We start from the raw sequence: 20,574 nt of genomic DNA on the forward strand, positions 1-20,574 counted from the left end.
GGATCGGGTATCGCTTCCTCCCAGCACCAAGAGCCAACCCCCACCCCCCACGCCAGGCTCTAGCCGCCTGTCCTCCCCTACCCGTCTTTTCACTCGCCCGCCCCCGCCCCAGAGTCCAGCCCCCTCCGCTCTAGACCCCCGTCTCCTCAGGCTCCAGAGTCCAGCCCCCTCCGCTCTAGACCCCCGTCTCCTCAGGCTCCAGAGTCCAGCCCCCTCCGCTCTAGACCCCCGTCTCCTCAGGCTCCAGAGTCCAGCCCCCTCCGCTCTAGACCCCCGTCTCCTCAGGCTCCAGAGTCCAGCCCCCTCCGCTCTAGACCCCCGTCTCCTCAGGCTCCAGAGTCCAGCCCCCTCCGCTCTAGACCCCCGTCTCCTCAGGCTCCAGAGTCCAGACCCCTCCGCTCTAGACCCCCGTCTCCTCAGGCTCCAGACCACGCCCCCGAATCTAAACACCCCCCCCCCCAAGGGCGGGCTCCTCAGCTTCGAGCCGAGCCCGGGCGCTGAGAAGGTGCCCGAGTCGCGCTGGGTCCCGCCCTGCCTTCCCCCTAGCGGGGCGCCGAGGGGTGGGGACTTTCCCGGCTCAGGCCCGGCCTCCCGCCACCGGGCTATAAGGCGGCCGGGCGGGCGGAGGGAGCTGACGGGTCCGAGCCGCGCTCTCGCTACAGCCTCAGCAGCCCGCCACCGCCGCCAATAATTCCTGCTGCGCCACAGCCCCGCCATGGCCGCGCTGACGGTGAAGGCCTACCTGCTGGGCAAGGAGGAGACGGTCCGCGAGATCCGCCGCTTCGCCCTCGAGCCGCCCGCCCGCTACCAGGCCGTGCGCGACAAGGTCTGCGAGCTCTTCCCGGGGCTGCTGCGGGCCGGCGCGGCCCCCGGCACCTTCCAGATGAACTACAAGGGTGAGCGCCCCGCGGCCGCGGCGGGGGGGGGGGTCCCAGTGACCGAGGCCCGGGGTCTCCGGTGTGGTGACAGGAGGCGGCAGAGGGACACCTGCAGGGTTCGCCTTGGGGCCGCCGCTGCCCGGAGCGGGCTGGGCCCCCCGAACTCCCCTGACCCGCCGGGAGCGAGCCCTGCGCAGGAGGCTTGTCTCCAGAGCGCTGGGGTCACGGATGCGGGGGCAGAAAAGCCTCGATTTCCTCCCCCCCCCCGGTTTGGTCGCACCGTAGCGAGTGCTTGTGATTGAACAGTAACCCCGGGGGCTGAGCCGACCCGGTGGCGTGACTTCGGGTGTGTCTACACTCAGATCCCGGCGGCGGCGGCACAGCTGATTTTAGGCCTGGGGCGTGGCTTGTCAGGCTCTGTTGTTTTCGGCAGAGATCACACACGCAGTAATGAAACGTCACAGGCTTCTTGATAAATAAGAGTTTCAGTTCTAGTCTAGGTTGAATGTCTCAACGAGGAAGGCAGGACGCCACTGTATATCACTAAGAGCTTGATATAATTTCTATCCGATACGATATGCCCCAGAGGGGAGCTGGCTGCTCCCCTGAAGGAAAACAGGCACACCAAATAGCTCTTGGAACAATGCTTTGTGCTGCAGTCTTGCCTTAAGAGCTTAACTTCCTTACACCAGTTCCATAAGCTTTTTTTGTACCTCTGTAAATGCTTAAGGCTTGTAGGGTGGTCAGATGTCCTGACTTTATAGGGACAGTCCTGATTTTTTGGGTCTTTTTCTTATATAGACTCCTATTACCTCCCACCCCCGTCCTGATTTTTCACACTTGCTGCCTGGTCACCCTAAGGCTTGGTCTACACTACAAACTTATGTCTGTATAACTGCATCGCTCAGGGGTGTGGATTTTCCACCCCGAGCTACTTGGTTATAGTGATCTAACACCCCATCCCTCCCTGATGTGTGGACAGCCTTATGTGGACTGTTGATATTGCTACCGTTTCTCAGGAAGGTGGATTAACCATGCTGACAGGAGTATAGTAGCGTCTTCACTAAAGTGCTGCAATGGCATAGCTGCACTGCTGTAGCACTGTGGGTGAAGACCAGCCTTAGAAGGAAAGTACATAAAATGAGACTTGTCTTAGCTCAAATACAGAAGGAAAAGCTCTTGCTGCTGTTCTGCCAACCCTTCACTAACATGAACTGAAGTTCAGTTCACACAATATCCATCTCACACTTTCTTATCCATGTCTTTAGCCTCTAGACCAGCTCTTAGCAAGTCGGCAAAGCATTGAGACTTGCCCACTTCTCTCTGTGAGATGTATCAAACTTCCTTTAAAGTATTATTCATACAGTGATTTTATGCAGATCAAAGAGCACATATATTTCAGTGCTAACTACTTAGTTCTTAAGTATCTTATACTCAGAAGCCTGTTTTCTTTAGATGATATTTAACTCATTTATTGTGAAATGGCTTCCTTGTAAGATTTTTCTCAGTTCCCACCACTGCCAGTTCTTAAGAACACATACCGTTCTGCAACCTAGCTTCTTCCTGGGAGTTGCTGCTGTGGCAACGTAGTACTGCAGACACAGTGAGACTTATTTAAATACTATTGCTGTAGTGCGTGTGTCTTTAAAACTATGCCAGTGTGGTGGGTGTGTAAACAGAAGATACTTCCACCAAACGAACTACAGTACTCTCAAGTAGGGAGGCAGGGTGGGTGAGGTAATACCTTTTATTGGACCAACTTCTGTTGGTGACAGAGCTTTTGAAAGCTTGTCTCTCACCAACAGAAGTTGGTCCTGATATCCTGGGACTGACTTGGCTACAACACTATATAGTCAAGTAGGTCAAACTTTGGGTCTAAGTACAGTAAAAGCTGTTTTATTTGGCACTTTATCAACCGGAAAGTTCTATAAACCAGCATTTCTGATCTTCATTGAAAGTCCGGTTGGCTCCGTACCTGGCTCCATGTGGTGCCACAGAAGCAGCGACGCATCTCTGCTGCTCCTATACAGAGGAACGGCCACAAGGGGTTTGGAGTGCGGGAGGGAGCACAGGCTCTGAGAGGGAGTTTGAGTGCAGGAAGGGGCTTGGGGCAAGAGGTTGGGGCATAGGAGGGGCTTTGGGGTGCTGGATCCAGGCAGTGCTCACCTCGGGTGGTTCCCCACAAGTGGCGACATGTCCTGGCTACTACTAGGCGGAGGTGTGGCTAGGCAGCTCTGCGCGCAGCCCCTGCCCTGAGCTCTGGCTCAGCAGTGCCCAATAGCTGGGAACCATGGCCCATGAGAGCTGTGGGGGTGGCACCTGTGGGCAGAGGCAGCGTGCAGAGCCGCCTACTGTGCCTCCGTCTAGGAGCAGACAGAATAGGTTGCTGCTTGTGGGGAGCCCCTCAAGGTGAGTGCAGCCTGGATCTGGCACCCAAAGTTTCTCCTGCACCCCCATCTCCTGCCTCAAGCTGCCTCCTGCACCCAAACTCCCTCCCTCTTAGTTAACAGGAATTTTTGCTTTACCAGCACCCCTGCATTTCCCCAACATGACATAACAAAGCTTTTTCTGGAACTGATTTGACTGTCCTCTTTTGCCTAATCTGGGTTCTGTGAGTAAGAACCAAGGGCCATTGGTGAAGTGAGGGTAGATAATCAACACTGTTTTAGTCTAACAGATTCTAACATTCAAAGCAGTGAGGTGTTGCTTGATTGTTAGTATCCATTCTTAGCAAAATACTTAAGACTACTGAGCATAAGTCACTGTATGAAAACAAGGATTTACTTGCATCTCTTCCTGATTATCACTTCTATCCAGTTTATTAATCTCTGTTTTCTCCAGATGAAGATGGGGACATGATTGCCTTCTCCAGTGATGATGAACTCAAGATGGCATTGCCATATGTGAAGGATGGCATTTTTCGTATTTACATCAAAGGTAACCTTTTTGGTCTTGACAGCCTCTATACCACCACAAAGAGACACATGGTTGGGCTTGTGCTTCTGTCATGAGTTACTGAGTATGGCAGAGGTAGTACTCAGAGCTCACCCTTCCTCGGGTACTCTGTATCACACACTGGCTGCTTCAGGAGCAATAGGCAAGGAACCACACTTGCCCTCCTTTGCTACAAGGATGGCACTGTGATATGGGTCCCTTGAGCGAAGGGTGAACAAAGCATAAAGGGTGTTTATGGGCTTGGAGGAACTCTATTCCATTTTGCTGAGCAGGGAATAAACTAGCAAATCCACTGTCAGATTCTACTCTACTACAAAATTCACACTATTGGATAGTTACTTTAAGAAAAAAATAACATGGCTGGACCTTCACTAGCACTATCCACCAGTGAGAAGGGGTGTGCAGTTTCATTCTTAATCATGACTCATTTAGTACTCCTCTCTGGTTTTACTAGCATTTTAACATACCTTTATAGTAGCACTCTGATGGTTGGAGTCAGTGCTTACATGTACTTTTTCACTCTTGTCACATAGCTTCAAAGACTGACACATGCACAGTTTGCAGATTTACAGATCACTGGTCCGTCCCTTCCTATCTGTTAAACCTGCTTGTTTTCTCTTAACTTCTCTGAAAAGTTTATATTGATGTTTGCATGATGCCTGGAACAATGGGGCACAAACTTGATGGATCTTTGTACTGGGATGGTACAAGTTAAGGAATGGAATAGACTGTGGAAGTTATAAGGCTGATGAAGTGGGGGAAAAAAAGGTTATCCATTCTCAGCCTTAATGTAATGTAAACACAATCTGTTTCTCAAGCGTAGGTATGGGATGTAAAACTACTTCCTTAATGCACAACTTAATTCTGAGGACCAGTACTCTAATGATTCTTGCACTGGAGTGATATGAGCAACAATGTAAAAATCCAATCTGGAGAAGCTGGTCCATAACACTTGAGGGGCATTGCTGACATCTGGCTCTGATTTTAAGAGCGGGACACTAGCAATTGCAATACATTCAGCAATGCAGGCCTCTTATTCTAGGACTCTTGCGTGTTTGGTTTTTTAATACCCATTCACATGAGAACTAGTTATGAACTATTGACTAGACTGGTCTCAATATCATACTCTGATCCAGATTTATGCTGGGTTTTTCCCGCATATGACTTTAGTCTAAATCATACAACGAACAGCATGGTAGAAGCAGTATCTTGACTAATGAAGGAAGAGAAAAATACCAAAAGAAAAATAATTGCTCTTACAGACTAGAGGTTGTGGTATGCAGCAAAAGTTGAGGGCAAGATCATCAATTCTTGTCTGAGCCAAACCTCTAATGCAGTAGTCTAAGATGGAGTTCTAGAAAAGGTTTGCCAGACTCAGGAGGGAATCACATAGTTTCCTAAAACTAGGACTACACTTAAATTTTAAAAGCGGCACTCTTGCCTGAGTGCAGATAAGCTAATGGAAAGATGAAAGCAAATGGAGAACTTTACTCTAAAAATAATGGCTTGAAGATTGAGAGGTATAAGGCATCAATTAAAATAATTGGGAATGTGACTCAAACAAATGCTCATCTATTTCAGAAGTAGTAATCCCCTAAAATCCAGTTGTTTCTGTAACCTCTAAACAGTATTGTAAGTAACATACATACACACACTAATGCAGGGATTCTTAAACTATCGTAGTGCAGACAGCTCCTTCCATCACTTTCCACTTATAATCCTCCTATTCAATATGATTCCTATGAATAGGGCATAAGTAGGCATCACGGGCACCTCTGATTAGTAGGGCTTCAGTGACAAAAGCTAGTGTGTGCATATTCTGTACTAAAATAGAAACTTTCAACCGATCCTATTCCTTTAAATAATTAAAATGGAAATCTACCTGTTTCTTTTGCACTATAAAGGCATTTTCTTTTTAGAGAAAAGGGAGTGCAGACGTGAGCACCGTTCACAGTGCAACCAGGAGCGTCCCCCCAATGTGGTGCACCCCAATGTGATCTGTGATGGCTGTGAAGGACCAGTGGTAGGTGCTCGATTCAAATGCACTATTTGCCCAGACTATGACCTATGCAGCACCTGTGAGGGGAAAGGCATCCACAAGGAGCACAACATGATCATGTTTCAAAGCCCGCTGCTCAATCCATTTGAGGTGAGCAAAACTAACTTCTAGCATGGGGAAAGACTGGTCTAGAGGGGAGCCTGTAGAGGACAGCTAAATGTAAAACTGTAGGTAACAGGCAGCTGTATCTTGTGATTTATACTTAAAATATTCTGTCTAAATATGTGGACTCATAACTTTCTTCTTCTCTCTTTCCCCCCCCCCCCCCCCCCCCCCCCCCCCAGTGGCTTCCTAGAGGTCGCTGGCTTCGTAAGATGAGACATGGGGTTCCACCCTTTGCATGGATACATGGCTGGGGGCACCCTGGCCCTGCCACTCCATGTGGAAACCCTGAGCAGGACTCTGGGCAGGCACAAGGCAGTGCTGCACCCGAAAATCCAAACCCTGAGCAAGGTAAGGATGGAATGACTTGGTCAATGAAGTAGTCACGGTAAAATAACAGATCACTTTTGCATAGTAGTATGGAGTCTTTAGATTGTTTTATACTTTTAAGTATTTTTAAACTAGATTTGCTGGAATGTAATGACTATTGAAAGGGGTGTGTGATTGGATTGTCTGGTAGAATTACCAAAACCCCTCTTTGAACTTGAGGAAAGAATAGATGCATAGTGTACTCTTAATTTTTGTTAACATGCAGTGATTGGTTTTGTTTAAGATGCCTTTAACAGTCAGCCACAGGACCACGTCACCTTTTTGAAGAATGTTGGGGAGAGTGTTGCAGCCATGCTGAGTCCTCTTGGTAAGTGACTTTATTTTAATCTGCTATCCCAAATCCAGCATTTTACTATAGCTTGTATCAACAGGAACAGTGGCTTACTTTTGCCTCACAGGAGACCTGAGCCATTTCTGGCCACTCAGCTGCTTCACTGAGATGTGGTCTGTTCTCCAACAAACATACTAGAGACATTGAGTGTCATTCTTCAGACTGAAGCAAAAGATGAGGCATATGCTACTTTACTGTGTAATGTCAGTATTTAACTGGGAAGAATCAGTGGTGACTCAAGTGACTCATCGGGCTCCTCTGAGTGTAAATAATAGTTCCCTCTGTCATCCTCTAAATCAGGGGTAGACAACCGGTGGCACGCGAGCTGATTTTCAGTGGCACTCACATTGCCCGGGTCCTGGCCACCAGTCTGGGGGGCTCTGCATTTTAATTTAATTTTAAATGAAGCTTCTTAAACATTTTAAAAACCTTATTTACTTTACATACAACAATAGTTTATATATTAGACTTTTCGAAAGAGACCTTCTAAACATTAATGTGTTACTGGCATGCAAAACCTTATTTATTCACTTTAATTTAAAGACTTGGCCACCTTTCAGAGGTGGTGTGCCAACCCCTGCTCTAAATGTAGTGAGCAGCGCTCTCTGACATGAGCAGATGAAGCATGTGTACAACAGTATACATGAAAATGTGCACCGAGTTGGTGCTCAACTTGGCACTTTAAGTGCTAGATTTCTACCTTGAAGTATCCCGGAGGGGATGAGAAGCTGTAGATGAAAACAGAACGGTCTCCTCTCCTCTCTCTCCACTCCCCCTCCCCCCATTTAAAATAACTAGGATTAATATGAGATTACTGAAGGAACTTCCAGGACTGTACTTTGGAGACAAATGTACTGACTCTTCTTCCCCTCAACTGTTTTTTTCCTAGGCATTGAAGTAGATATTGATGTGGAACATGGGGGACAAAAAAGCAAAGTGACTCCCCCTTTTCCAAGTTCACAGAAGAGTGATTCTGAGCCTGGAGGCAGTTCCACTAGCCAGAATGGCCAGACCAAACCAGAAGGGAGTAGTAAAGAACCTGTCACTGAGAGAGAAGATTCTATTACTGAGCAGATGCAGGAGATGGTGATAGAGCCTCCTTCCACAGATATGGAAGTCAGCAATTTCCTGTTACAGGTACGTGAATTCCTTTACTAGATGAGACATGACAAGTTCCTTTTTGCCACTAGGCACAGCCATAACAGTTTATAGTAGTAAGAACCCAAGTAGCATCATTGGAATGGATTTTAATAGCACAAATCAGTGTAGATAGATCTGTGAGTAGCTACTTCTGTTGGGATCTTAGCATTCAATCCCATAAACTCCTCTCACTAAAGGAAAGGAATGAACCTGTTTCATGTTGATGGTAGATAATAGCAGAGCCTGCATCTTACTCTGGAGAACTGTGCAAGACATTGGCTCTTTTTTTCTTTACACTTACAGGAACAGGGTGAATCCAGTAGTTCTGCAGGGGGTGATGAGGACTGGACCCACTTAACTTCAAAAGAAGTGGATCCCTCCACAGGTGAACTACAGTCTCTCCAAATTCCAGAGACACAGGGTCCTAGCTCTTTAGACCCATTTCAGGTTCCCCCTAGACCAGGACCTACAGGACTGCGAGAAGCTGCACTCTATCCACATCTCCCACTAGGTTAGTAGCTTTATTTTGGTCAACCACTTGTCCCTTTCCAATGAAGCCTATTGTTTCTTGGGTTGCTAGCCGAAGGACCTTAACACTGTCCATCATATGGGTTGTAAGGACAAAGAGCAGAAAACCTTGTCTAAGTCTACACTACAGCTAAGACTACCTTGTTGCCACCTCTTGCAGCATTTCATTGGAGTGGTGGTAGAAGCTAGTTAACTTCAGGGTGAGTGTTTTGTATTGCTCTGGATGACATGTAGCTTGTCACTTTCACCTCACTTCAGTTTGTATGAAAAATTACTAGACAAACTGACCAATGCTGCCACATGCACTAAATAAAATTGGAGAACACCCAAGATTTATGGGGAAGTAGTAAATTAAATAGTGGGGTGTGTGCAATTAAGAGACTCTTAGGAAAGATATTCCACCACTACTAACTATAAGCAGTTAGCTAATTAAACTATGGTTCATTCAGCCAACCTGAAAAAGGCAGTTAATTAACAGAAAGCAAGGACAGCATTTCTTAGGGGCAGAGATATTAAGGAGCAGCTCATAAGAGTAAGATGGCCCTTTCTAGGGTGAGCCAGTAATGGAATGCTGGGCCATAATAGCCACTGCCTGATCTCCAGCATCCTTACATGAAGAATAGCTAGAGTCAAGTTTCATCATGCATTTACAATAAGGCATGTGCTGTTGAACTATATGGCATCAAGAATTAAGTTCTTTAGGAAACCAGGTCAAAGGATATAGCCTTGATAAGTAACTAACTAGCTGTATAACACAGTACAATTGCTGTTTTGTGGGTACAGAACAAGTTCCCTCAGCTTCTGGCTGTGTTTGTTAAACTGTAACTATAATCCCACTTTGTACTCATAACTCTTGATTTAACAGAAGCAGACCCCCGCCTGATTGAATCTCTGTCTCAGATGCTCTCCATGGGTTTTTCTGATGATGGTGGATGGCTGACCCGTCTCCTACAGGCAAAGAAATATGACATTGGGGCAGCACTGGATACCATCCAGTATTCCAAGCAACCACCTCATTCCTAATGGCATTTGTGTAGGCTAGAGCACTTTCCTCTGAACCGATGAAAAACTGAACAGCAGTTCTACACTGATGCATGTCTCCCTATCAGAGGGGTCACTGTCTGTCTCTGTTTCCATGTTTGGGGGGGAAAAATAAATATTTCCTGTCTTTGTTTGTGAAATATCAGATTACTTGACTGTAAAATCTGCATGGTAACCTAGCCACTCCAGGGACAAACTACAACACACTAATACATCTGGGCTGGAATTTAGTTTAGGAAGAATACCTAACCTGGAAGAACTCAGTGTCTTGGGCAAAGTAAAGAAGTTAATCAATGGGCTCTAGAAGCTGTGACTGGAACTGCTTCTCATGCTACAGCAACTGTTCTATATCTACAGCAGTGCTGGGTGCTTGATCTAATCCTAGATAAGGAGTGGAGGACAAGAATTCTAGAAAAGAGTAGGATTAACTTCTCTTTAGAGAGTAGACAACTGGGTTGGTACCTACTCCAGAACACACAGCAGCCCTGGATTGGCAGACGCTTACACTCAGGAGGTTGTCTCATAAAAAATTGATCCCTAGACTAACCCAGCTTCAGCTCTCAGGGCTCTAGCAACTCCTCTACCTTAGCATATCTGTTTACACAAGTATCAGAGGGGGGGTTTTGCCTTATTTTGCCAGCAACCCAATAGCACCTACTAGTTCAAAGGAAATTCCAAGCCCTTGGAGAGAATAGCTACACTTCCCACTCATTTAGTAAATTCCTTACTCCCCCTAGGAGGAATGACTAGCTTGAATCATGTCTGCCCTACAATTAAAACAGTCAGTGCAGGAGTGAGGGCTCCTACTTGAGTTGTAGAGAAGTGTAGTAGAAGCTGAGACTGTTTCTGCACACACATGTTCTCTTTGTTAATTTGTAATGGAAGAGCAGCAATTGGGGTAATGACACAGAAGCACTTAGTTCACATGGCTCTGGAATTAACTTTTCAAAACATTAGATCACCCATACAAGAGGGGAAAAGCACCCAGGCCTCCCTGAGCAGGGACTAGCAGTGCACTTAGTGAAGTACTGGCTCTCCTAAGCAACACTACAGCCAGTGACAGTTATGCAGCAGCAGGGCTTTGCCTCGGGCCGTATGGGGAAAAGCACAGCTAGTGCTTATGGCCAGGCAAGAGCCCACCTTTCAACTTCCTCCTCAAACACACCTGCTAGGAGAGTACAAGGCACTACCAGAGGAACCTATTGTATTGAAAACAAAATCTGTTACTTGTGAACAGTAAAACCCCACAATAATTGCTCTGAACAGTCAGTTACCTGAAAGGAAAAAATCTCAGGTCAGTTTTTCTTCAAACAGAAATGTCAGAGAAAGATCATGGATATTTCCCTCAGGAAATTCATTCCATGTTAATTCTAACTTTGGAAGAAGGTGAGGAATTGAGATTCTGTCCTTCCCAATAACATTTCAATAGGCAGCTAGAGAGTTGTTAAACTAGGAACACCAACAGGCACCGGGGGAGGGCGGCGGTGCAAGAAAGTCAAAGTGCAGAGCCTGGAACTTTTCAAAGATCATCAAAATCATCATCTGTGCAAAAGAAGCTGGTACTTGGAGCAGTAAGACGCTGAGACACCCCACTAGAGCTAGCAAAAGGATCTGTAGAACTAAAGGTCACAGCATCCTTGGATAGACAGTTTGCTGGCATCACAGTGCCTGCCAAGCATAAGCTGCCTTCATGGTTCTCTGCAACACCAGACCCTGCCCTACTCAGGCAGTCTTTATATTTTCCAGAAAGCACGCCCCCAATAACTGCATGGCTGACATCAAAGGCAGTCTGCCCCCCGGCAGCCAGTGTGGTGCTATGAAGCTTTGAGGCATATTTCTGTGCTGTTTGCTTACTGTTGGTGAAGCTCTTTTCAGTTTGGGCACCTGGGCCTGGAGATTCAGAATCTTCCTCCTGCTGTGGATATCCATGAGGCATTAGAAAGTTTCCTGCAGAGGCCCTCTGTGTATCTAACTTCCAACTGCTCTTCTGTGCTGCAGGAGTTATGTTACCATTATGACAGCTGCTGGGAGACGGGAGAAATTTTTCCCACTTGGACATGGTGACATTAGCTGACTCTGGAGCTTGTGTATTCTCAGGTACCCAAAACTCATTGATAGCAGGAACCACAACGCTGTTACATATATAATCTCCACCGTCCTGGTCAGCTACCGTTGTTGAATCTTTCCTGCTCTGTAACAAGAAAACAAAAGGGCTGTGCTTGCTGGTGCTACAGCCTAACTACAGTGAGCCTGGTGAACACAGAACTGACAAGAAGTAATCCTGTTCTTCCAACCAGCCTCACTGCTATTCCTGATCACTTCACTTTCCAGTGAGAGGTGAAATTGGTACAGAGCCAGCTATTCTGACGTATGGTGAAAAAGAACAGTCATGAAGCAGAACCCACTCTGCCCAGCTCAGCTCTACTGTCCAAAGAATAGGAGGTGTTTTGAAATTGTATTTCACTAGAGGTTGAGTATATCCAAATATTTCATTTCACTTACACAAAGATCATAAAAATACACATCACTTAATTAGTCACCAGCATATAATCCTAAATATGCAGATGAAAGGGGAACCCTGCTGGTTGATTTCCTGACCTCTATTGGGCTGTCCATACATTATCTTTCTAGGTATTCATCTTGCCCCATCACTGTAGTATCTGAGTGCCTCACAATCTTTAATGTATTTACCCTCACAATACCCCCAGGGTCAGGGCACTGCTATTAACCCCATTTTACAGCTGGAGAGCATGGACACTAAGTGACTTACCCCACGGTACCACAGGAAGTCTAGCGGAGCAGGACACTGAACCTGGGTCTCCCATGTCCAGCCTCTTTCTCCTCCCCTCAATGAGGGAATAAGTTGCACCTATTAAACTGGGGTCCACACTAGCAGTTGTACTGATTTCATTATTTTGGTTAAAAAAAATTCACATCACTAACTACAATATACTGGTATAAAATTGTTTACAACCAGGGCTCAGACTGGGAAAGCTTAGAAAACCAGGACATCTGGTATTTGGGTGTAGCTCAGCAACTCTTCTTTAGTCAGCTGCCCAGGGTGCAGTTTCATCCAATCCCTGGTTTGTAAAAGGAGGCCTGCTTGTAAGAATTACGGGCTGGAGGTTGGCTCTTTATTTACTGAAGTTGTATTTCACTCCTCTCAACCAGAGGACAAATGAAACTAAACTAAGAAAGGGGAAGAGTAAAGAATTATTTGTGAAATCTCTTCACTGACTGCATATTCAGCAAACTTGATATTCATTACCACCACCCTCTGACTGACTCCTGCACCACAGGGCCAAAGCCACCCACTACACTGTTACTGCTTGATACAACAAGCAGTCACTGCCCAATTGTGGCCAGAGCAAGGAAAGCATGATACCAGGAGCAGTGAGGAAGGCCTGCCAAGTCCAGTGCTAGCCTGGGAATTTGGAGACCCAGGTTCAATTCCATGCTCCACCACAGACTTCCTGTGTAACCTTGGGCAAGTCACCTAGTGTCTCAGTTCCCCATCTGTAAACTGGGGATGGTTAGCACATCCCCATTCTGAACAAGGGATAAATACATAAGGTTGTGAGGTGCTAGGATACGTACATGACCCCCCGCCCATTACCATAGTATACAAGGTCAATAGGGAAAAGCTGAGCTAACAGGAGATTTTGACAGCAGCCCTACGCTATAGCCAACTTACTGGTGAGGAGCATGCACTCACTGCATGCTGTACTGATGGGAGAGTCAGGCAGAGCGGGTTAGTTTACACAGAAACAGCACTACATTTGACTAACTATAACCTTCAAAGATAAACTACTGTTATGCAGATTTGCCTCTTGCCTCCCCCGGAAACAGATGGTTACAAGGAAGGGTGGGGGGAAGGAGGGGAAATGACTTGTAACAACCTTTGAATGAAGCACACACACAAGGCTAAAGAAAATAACTTAGAGGTAGGAAGCATTTGCTGCAACAAAATACCTCAAAGGTTTTGACTTTCTTGGCTTGGCCAGTGAGCCCATAAATTCCCTTTTCCTCAAAGCACTCCTGAGCATCGTTGTGGCAGAAGCTGGTCTTGCGTTTCCTGGTGGGGGAGCAGGAAATGGGAATTCATAGAGATGTTAGATTAGCTCAGATGGGAAATTTCATAGATTAAAAAAGTGCAGATCTGCCAAGAGGTGAGGTTCTCATCTCCAAGTACCCAACACTCCTCAGGTCAGTTTGGATTGATCACTGCAGTCTCAGCGAAGTTCAGTGAACATGCCCAAAATACCGCCCAACAAATCCTCACCATCAAGCTAAAATAAGCATTATGGAAGAAGTTATTTTTGCACCTTTGTTCTTCCACAATGTTCCTTTTATGGGAGTACATCTGCTCTCTGTCTGTATACACCTCCTCCTCCTGATCTTCACTGTCCTTGTGCAGATACTTATTCCACCGGCTGACCAAGGGACTGAATTCCACGTCTTCTTCCTACAATGTTGTAGATGACTCAGAATGACTCCTCCAAGGAGCCCCCACAGGTGGAGTCACCACAGAGATACTAAAAGCCCTAACTTTCATTGGCTTCAATAAGAATTGAGTGTGCTCAGCATGTCATGGGAAGAGATCCCAAACTGAGCTGTATTAGTGGTTATGTTCCAAAACATCATCATCATGGAGCAGAGCTTCCACACATCCTTTTCCATTCACACACTGTCCTGGAGCCTCCCCACTCACAAGGCTAGTTCCTCCATTTGTTTTATAGCTAGCACACAGTCTTCAGAACAATGTAGAGGGAACACTGGCCTCTGCACTACATGGCACCCTCCTTGCTACTTTACAATTGATTTAGCTTTGTAGATACCATTTGTCTCATAGTGTCTTACCTGCCCGCCCACATTTTCTTCCTGTGGAACTCCTGTGTTCTCTTTGTCATTATTCACTGGTTCCTGTATACACCTAAAAATAAAAAAGAGTTAGTCTAGGGTTCCTAGGATATTTGTCTTATATCTATATGCACCTAACCATTAGCACCAGGGACAGAGAGCAGGAACAAAAATATGTGGGAAAACAAGTCCACAGAAGAACAGATGCGAACGATAGGCGTTACTGTTTCCACTGGCAAACCCTATTTCCCAGATATTTGCAAGTGGACTGGGTGGTTGGCGGAAGGACTCCTTTTTCCTACCCAGTCAGAGTAGTAAGGCTCCTTTACAACTGTCAATGCTCAAATGACCCATTCATTTTTAATCATCATGAGTGATATGGGAGTGTGTCTTTCAGGGCAGCCTGCTTAATCCCACAGATTCTACACTAATCAGGGAAAAAGTCAAATTCTTCTTAAAGCCCATTGAGATCAGAAATCATCTCCTCCCCACACAGAAAAATATAGAAAAGCCTAATGCTGAAGCACTACACATACTTCAGCTAGTTTTGACTGACTACTGCAAACAAGCAGAAGGTTCTACTGACAGCTAGGAAATTTGAGATCAGTCTCCCACAACTGAATTCTATGGTGATGGAAACAGAAAACCAGTCAGTTTTTCCAGCACAGTGGCCATTACACCCAAGCTGCTGACATTAAACAAACCTCTCAGCACTAGCGGTGGGGAATGCCCACTGATTCTTAATGGAAACTACTTGAATTCCAACACTGCAAACAAGGAGGTGGGGATTTTCATTTAGCCTCCCAACCTGACAGTACTGGGACTCACCCTTGCACTATTGCAACACTGCTTAACAGAGTCGGCAATAGGTCACCACTCCCACAGTCAGTCAGGAAGTAAACAAGAAGGGCCAGTTTCAAAGATCATCCACTGCATTTTTGCATGTGAACTATATAAACACAATTTGTGCAATTTATCAACTGAACTTATCTGACAGGACTTCTAGTGAAAAAACAAGGTTAGGACAATATGTTCCATGGATAATTTGCCCCTAAGATCTGCTTGACATGACTGTGTTCCACATCTTTGCAACTGTAAAAAAATCACTCCCTCCAGAGATCAGCATAGGTAGTTTCCATTGAGAGGTCTGATACGTTGAGTGCATTCACTGAGACTTGCATATTAAAACAAAGGAACAGATAAGAAATACTCAATACTCTACCAAGATGTTCCCTCAGCTGCCACCTCCGTCCCAGCCCGCAGCAAGTTTAATTTTTGGACATGGCGTCTACAGTCAGACCCAGAGCCTTGGCCATAGGCCTAAAAAGGAAATTAAGACAGATGAGGGCTGAGATGCTGGAGAGAAGGCCTCGCGCCAGCTCTAGCATGACACAAAGAAACAGTCTCCCCACACTCACCTTTAGCAGCATCTGCTTCTCACCACACACTTTGCAGCTCCATTTTCTGCTCTTTTTAACCTAAGAGAATGATTTGAGGAGAGCAATCAGCACTGAGTCTAATAGCAGGGATGTGCCATTTGCCTTCAGGCCCCAACTGCCCAGCACACAGGGACACATCACCCACCTGTACTGCTCCAGGCCAACACTGGCTGCTGCGGCTTGTCTCCCTTCAGCTGGACAGATCTCTGAGCCCCTGCAGTGCCCTCAACAGACCTCCCCAGGCCTCAGCTCCCTGAGGCCAGAGCACCCTTATAGACCCCCTTGGCCAGAGCCGCTGCAGGACACCCCCAAGACCTCAACCCCACACCCTAACCATCCTGTAACCCAAGACCTCACCAGCCCTCAGGCCAGAGTCTCATGCAGGACCCCCATGCCAAGATCACCCCCTCCCACAAGCACCAACACCTGGAGGAATTCTGCGCCACTGCGCACACGCAGAATTCACATTCCCCGCAGATTTTTTTCTTTCCTCTGCAGAAAATACATTATGTTGGAGAGGCGCTGCAGTTACGCCTTTCTCCCACCAGGGGCTGCTCTGGCACCAGAACAGAGGGCAGCTGGCTCACCGGCCATTGCAGCCAGCAGGCAATAGGGAGAAGAGGCTACGTTCCTCACAGCTCCCTGCATGCGGGGCCAGGTCAGGAGGCATGGGATATGAGGTGGGCAGACAGAGCAGGGTGCACAGGGCTACTGGGAGGGTCACAGACTGGGGTTCAGATGGGCTAGTGTGGGAGGACAGACTGGAGTGGGGGGCTGAATAGGTGCAGGACACATGGGAACGGGGGTGGCTCAGCGGGGTTGCAGGGACACAAGGGGATGGGGGTGCAGGGATACAAGGGGATGAGGGTAGCTGAGCAGAGCTCAGTGACACAAGGGGCATCTGAGTAAGGGTGCAGGGACACATGGGGTTGGGGGCAGATGTACCTGACTGAAAGAGAGGCTAGGGGTCAGCCAGAGTTTGCATGGGGGAGGCTCCCAACTCCCTAACAATCCCCCACCTAAAAACCCCAACTGTTCTATACTTCTTCCACCCACACCCAACAACTCTCCAGGTTCACTCCTAGGATCCTTCCCAGCAATTACTTCCCTCTCCCTCAGCTCCTCCATTACCCTGACTTCCCCAAACCTTTGTATTGCTTCTGAGGGGTGCAGTAAATAAGCTACTGTATTGTAGTTTAAAATAATTACTCAAATTCTGTATTTAATCTACAACCCTAATTATTGCACTTAACTCACACAATTAACTCAAAAAGATTAATCAAGATTAATCAGTTTTAATCGCACTGTTAAACAATAGAATATCAATTCATATGTATTAAATATTTTTAGATGTTTTTCTATATTTTAAAATATATTGATTTCAATTACAACACAGAATACAAAGTGTACAGTGATCACTTTATATTATTTTATTACAAAGATTTGCACTATAAAAAGATAAATGAAATAGTATTTTTCAATTAATCTCAGACAATATCATAATGCAATCTCTTTATCGTGAAAATGCAACTTACAAATGTAGATTTTTTTGGTTAGGTAACTGCACTCAAAAACAAAACAATATAAAACTTTATAGCCTACAAGTCCACTCAGTTCTACTTCTTGTTCAATCAATCACTAAGACAAACAAGTTTATTTACATTTACGGGAGATAATGCTGCCGGTTTCTTATTTACAATGTCATCTGAAAGTGAGAACAGGCCTTTGCATGGCATTGTGTAGCCAGCACTGCAAGGTATTTATGTGACAGATATGCTAAACATTCGTATGTCCCTTCAGGCTTCGGCCACTGTTCCAGAGGACATGCTTCCATGCTGATGACGCTTGTTAAAAAAATAATGCGTTAATTAAATCTCTGACTGAACTCCTTGGGGGAGTTGTATTTCTCCAGTTCCATTTTACCCGCATTCTGCCATATATTTCAAGTTATAGTAGTCTTGGATGATGATGACCGCACACATTGTTCATTTTAAGAACGCTTTCTTTGCAGATTTGACAAAATGCAAAGAAGGTACCAATGTGAGATTTCTAAAGATAGCTACAGCACTTGACCCAAGGTTTAAGAATCCGAAGTGCCTTCCAAAATCTGAGAGGGATGAGGTGTGGAGCATGCTTTCAGAAGTCTTAAAAGAGCAACACTCCGATGCGGAAACTACAGAACCCGAACCATCAAAAAAGAAAATCAACCTTCTGCTGGCGGCATCTGACTCAGATGATGAAAGTGAACATGCGTCAGTCTGAACTGCTTTAGATCGTTCTAGAAACCCCTCATTAGCATGGACGCATGTCCTCTAGAATGGTGGTTGAAGCATGAAGGGACATATGAATCTTTAACACATCTGGCATGTAAATATCTTGCGACGCCGGCTACAACAGTGCCATGAGAACATCTGTTCTTACTTTCAGGTGACACTGTAAACACGAAGCAGTCAGCATTATCTCCTGACAATTGGAGAGGATCGCTCAGTGGTTTGAGCGTTCGCCTGCTAAACCCAGGATTGTGAGTTCAGTCCATGAGGGGGCCACTTACGGATCTGGGGCAAAAATCAGTACTTGGTCCTGCTAATGAAGGCAGTGGGCTGGAATTGATGGCCTTTCAGGGTCCCTTCCAGTTCTATGAAATAGGTATATCTCCATATATTTAAACAAACTTGTTTGTCTGAGTAACTGATTGAACAAGTAGTAGGACTGAGAGGACTTGTAGGCTATATTGTTTTACTTATGAATAGTTATTTTTTGTACATAATTGTACATTTGTAAGTTCAACTTTCATGATAAAGAAATTGTATTACAGTACTTGTATGAGCTGAAATGAAAAATACTATTTCTTTTGTGTATAGCACAAATATTTGTCATAAAAAATAAATATAAAGTGAGCACTGTACACTTTGTTTTCTGCTTTGTAATTGAAATCAGTATTTGAAAACATCCAAAAAGTTAAAATCAATGGTATTCTATCATTATTTAACCAACGTGATTAACCGCACTTAATTTTTTTTAATCATGTGACTAATCGTGATTAATTATTGAAATCGTTTGGCAGCCCTAGTATTAATATACCTAGTAAGGAATCTAGTTGCCAAAAAACATTTATTTTGTTGTCTGTATTGTTACGGACACACTTGCTGACGGGTATTTTGAAAAAAATCACCAAATTAACTGAAACTCGTGTGACTGTATTGTACGAGTTTTACAAATAAAACATGTAATTTTATAAGGTTGTGTGAGAGGAACTGTAAATCTGTGGCGGGGAATCCCCCCAGGAGTAAGGACCGACCCCCCCCCCCGCCCCGCCCCGCCCCGCCCCGCCCCAGGCCAGCCCCCGTACCTCCCCAAGCACCCCTCCCCCACCCCCGTACCTCCCCACGCTGCCCCACCTGCTGGACCTGGAAGGTGCCGCAGGAGAAGCACCTCAGCACCTGGAACCGCTGCCCCATCCCGTGGAGCGGCCGCCCGGAGCCCCGCTCCGCAGACCCCTCCAGCGCGCGCGCCGAACCTCCCCCCACTCCCGGCTTCCGGTCACACACACACTGGCCTCTACTTCCGGCGGAGAGACCGTCCCCCTGCCAGCTGGGCGCTCTGCGGCCCAGTCCTCCAACCCCGCCCCCTGGCGGAGCTGCTGAGGCGCCTCTCGCGCAGAGCCCCGCCCGGGGAATGGCGGCGGCGCGGCGGAGAGGGCTGCGCTCGGCCCCCCCCACCGCTGTTTTGTTGGTACTGGTCTGTCTCCCCGCTGTACTGTCATGCCGCCCAGCGGCTGACTGAGGAACTGCAGCTTAGCACCAGCCTGAAAGCCGGGGTGGTTTTCACTGCTTAGGTCTATTTGTAAAACCGCCTCTTGATGCTTCTACCTCCGCCCCCGTGTCATTTCACCTCTTCCCCACTCCAGCTGCTCTGCAGGCTTTCTGCTTCCTTCCCCCTGCCCTGGCCCTTACCCACTCCCCTTCCTTGCCACGTCTTTCTGCTCAGCACACCCTCCACACTGAATTCCACTCTAACGTTTGCCATCGCTCTGCTTGCATGTTGCATCCCTTTCTCTGTGTCCCTTTAGTCTATTTACACTGGGCACTCTTTGGGGGCAGGGGCTGTTTAACTTTGTACAGGGCCTAGCACTAACTGGCCCTATTCTAGGTTAGCCCCAAATTCTACCATTCTATAATCAATCAGATACCTTTGGTACCTCACAAGAAGCCTTCCCCAACTCAGACTGATATGTCATTACACCTTCAAGGTTCATCCAGAAATTTTAGTGTTCACAAGCAAGCAGATCTTACATTTGCTTTTGGGTATATAATGTGAGACATTGAGTATCAAGTGCTTGGCTAAATGGAATCTGTCTTCATCCATTTAGTTCAGGGGTCGGCAACCTTTCAGAAGTGCTGTGCCAACTCTTCATTTATTCACTCTAATTTAAGATTTGGCGTGCCAGTAATACAATTTAACATTTTTAGAAGGTCTTTCTATAAGGCTATAATATATAACTAAACTATTGTTGTATGTAAAGTAAATATGTTTTTAAAAATATTTAAGAAGCTTCATTTAAAATTAAATTAAAATGCAGAGTTCCCCGGACCAGTGACCAGGACCTGGGCAGTGTGAGTGCCACTGAAAATCAGCTCGCATGCCGCCTTCGGCACACGTGCCATAGGTTGCCTACCCCTGATTTAGTTTGTAATTAGGCAGTATTCCATGCAGTTCAGTGTTGATGGGTCCAATGACCTCGCTCTAGATGTTTGGTTACTTTATGGGATTAATCAGTACAATTTTCTTCCTAAAAGCAGTTCTTAAAACTGCCTTTACTATTAGCACAGCTCCTTGACTTTTCAAATGCAG

The 20,574-nt window shown here is 46.2% G+C and overlaps 2 protein-coding genes across 6 annotated transcripts; one reads left to right on the forward strand and one right to left on the reverse strand.

Moving 5' to 3' along the window:
* Positions 1-594: 594 nt before the first annotated feature.
* On the forward strand, positions 595-9,564 carry SQSTM1 (sequestosome 1). 5 transcript variants are annotated; one of them, XM_045026691.1, is made up of 8 exons: positions 595-896; positions 3,720-3,815; positions 5,738-5,982; positions 6,177-6,345; positions 6,608-6,691; positions 7,605-7,852; positions 8,159-8,240; positions 9,249-9,564. In XM_045026691.1, the coding sequence occupies exons 1-8, from the start codon at positions 716-718 to the stop codon at positions 9,404-9,406; spliced, it is 1,263 nt and encodes a 420-aa protein (XP_044882626.1). In that variant the 5' UTR covers positions 595-715; the 3' UTR covers positions 9,407-9,564. The 5 variants fall into 5 exon arrangements, with proteins under 5 accessions (XP_044882626.1, XP_044882623.1, XP_044882625.1 ...); XM_045026688.1 differs by having other exon boundaries at positions 611-896; positions 8,159-8,366; XM_045026690.1 differs by having other exon boundaries at positions 611-896; positions 5,738-5,856; positions 8,159-8,366.
* A 1,373-nt stretch (positions 9,565-10,937) lies between these two features.
* LOC123375626 (MRN complex interacting protein) lies at positions 10,938-19,235 on the reverse strand. The gene is made up of 7 exons (XM_045026694.1): positions 19,122-19,235; positions 15,703-15,762; positions 15,507-15,604; positions 14,285-14,357; positions 13,750-13,889; positions 13,397-13,499; positions 10,938-11,615 (listed from the first exon to the last, which is right to left on the reverse strand). The coding sequence occupies exons 1-7, from the start codon at positions 19,179-19,181 to the stop codon at positions 10,944-10,946; spliced, it is 1,206 nt and encodes a 401-aa protein (XP_044882629.1). The 5' UTR covers positions 19,182-19,235; the 3' UTR covers positions 10,938-10,943.
* Between the last annotated feature and the right edge of the window lie 1,339 nt (positions 19,236-20,574).

Source organism: Mauremys mutica, chromosome 8 (assembly GCF_020497125.1).
Source record: "Mauremys mutica isolate MM-2020 ecotype Southern chromosome 8, ASM2049712v1, whole genome shotgun sequence".
Taxonomy (NCBI): Eukaryota; Metazoa; Chordata; order Testudines; family Geoemydidae; genus Mauremys; species Mauremys mutica.

What these genes read in the sequence shown, in the direction of transcription:
- SQSTM1 (XM_045026688.1), top strand. Translation starts at nt 716, where the DNA reads ATGGCCGCGCTGACGGTGAAGGCCTACCTGCTGGGCAAGGAGGAGACG. An exon ending in CTTCCAGATGAACTACAAGG is followed by an intron (nt 897 to 3,719) that starts GTGAGCGCCCCG and finishes TGTTTTCTCCAG; the next exon opens with ATGAAGATGGGGACATGATT. An exon ending in TCAGCAATTTCCTGTTACAG is followed by an intron (nt 7,853 to 8,158) that starts GTACGTGAATTC and finishes TTACACTTACAG; the next exon opens with GAACAGGGTGAATCCAGTAG.
- LOC123375626 (XM_045026694.1), bottom strand. Translation starts at nt 19,181, where the DNA reads ATGGGGCAGCGGTTCCAGGTGCTGAGGTGCTTCTCCTGCGGCACCTTC. An exon ending in GCACCTTCCAGGTCCAGCAG is followed by an intron (nt 15,763 to 19,121) that starts GTGGGGCAGCGT and finishes TCATTCTCTTAG; the next exon opens with GTTAAAAAGAGCAGAAAATG. An exon ending in AAGAAAATGTGGGCGGGCAG is followed by an intron (nt 13,890 to 14,284) that starts GTAAGACACTAT and finishes ACAACATTGTAG; the next exon opens with GAAGAAGACGTGGAATTCAG.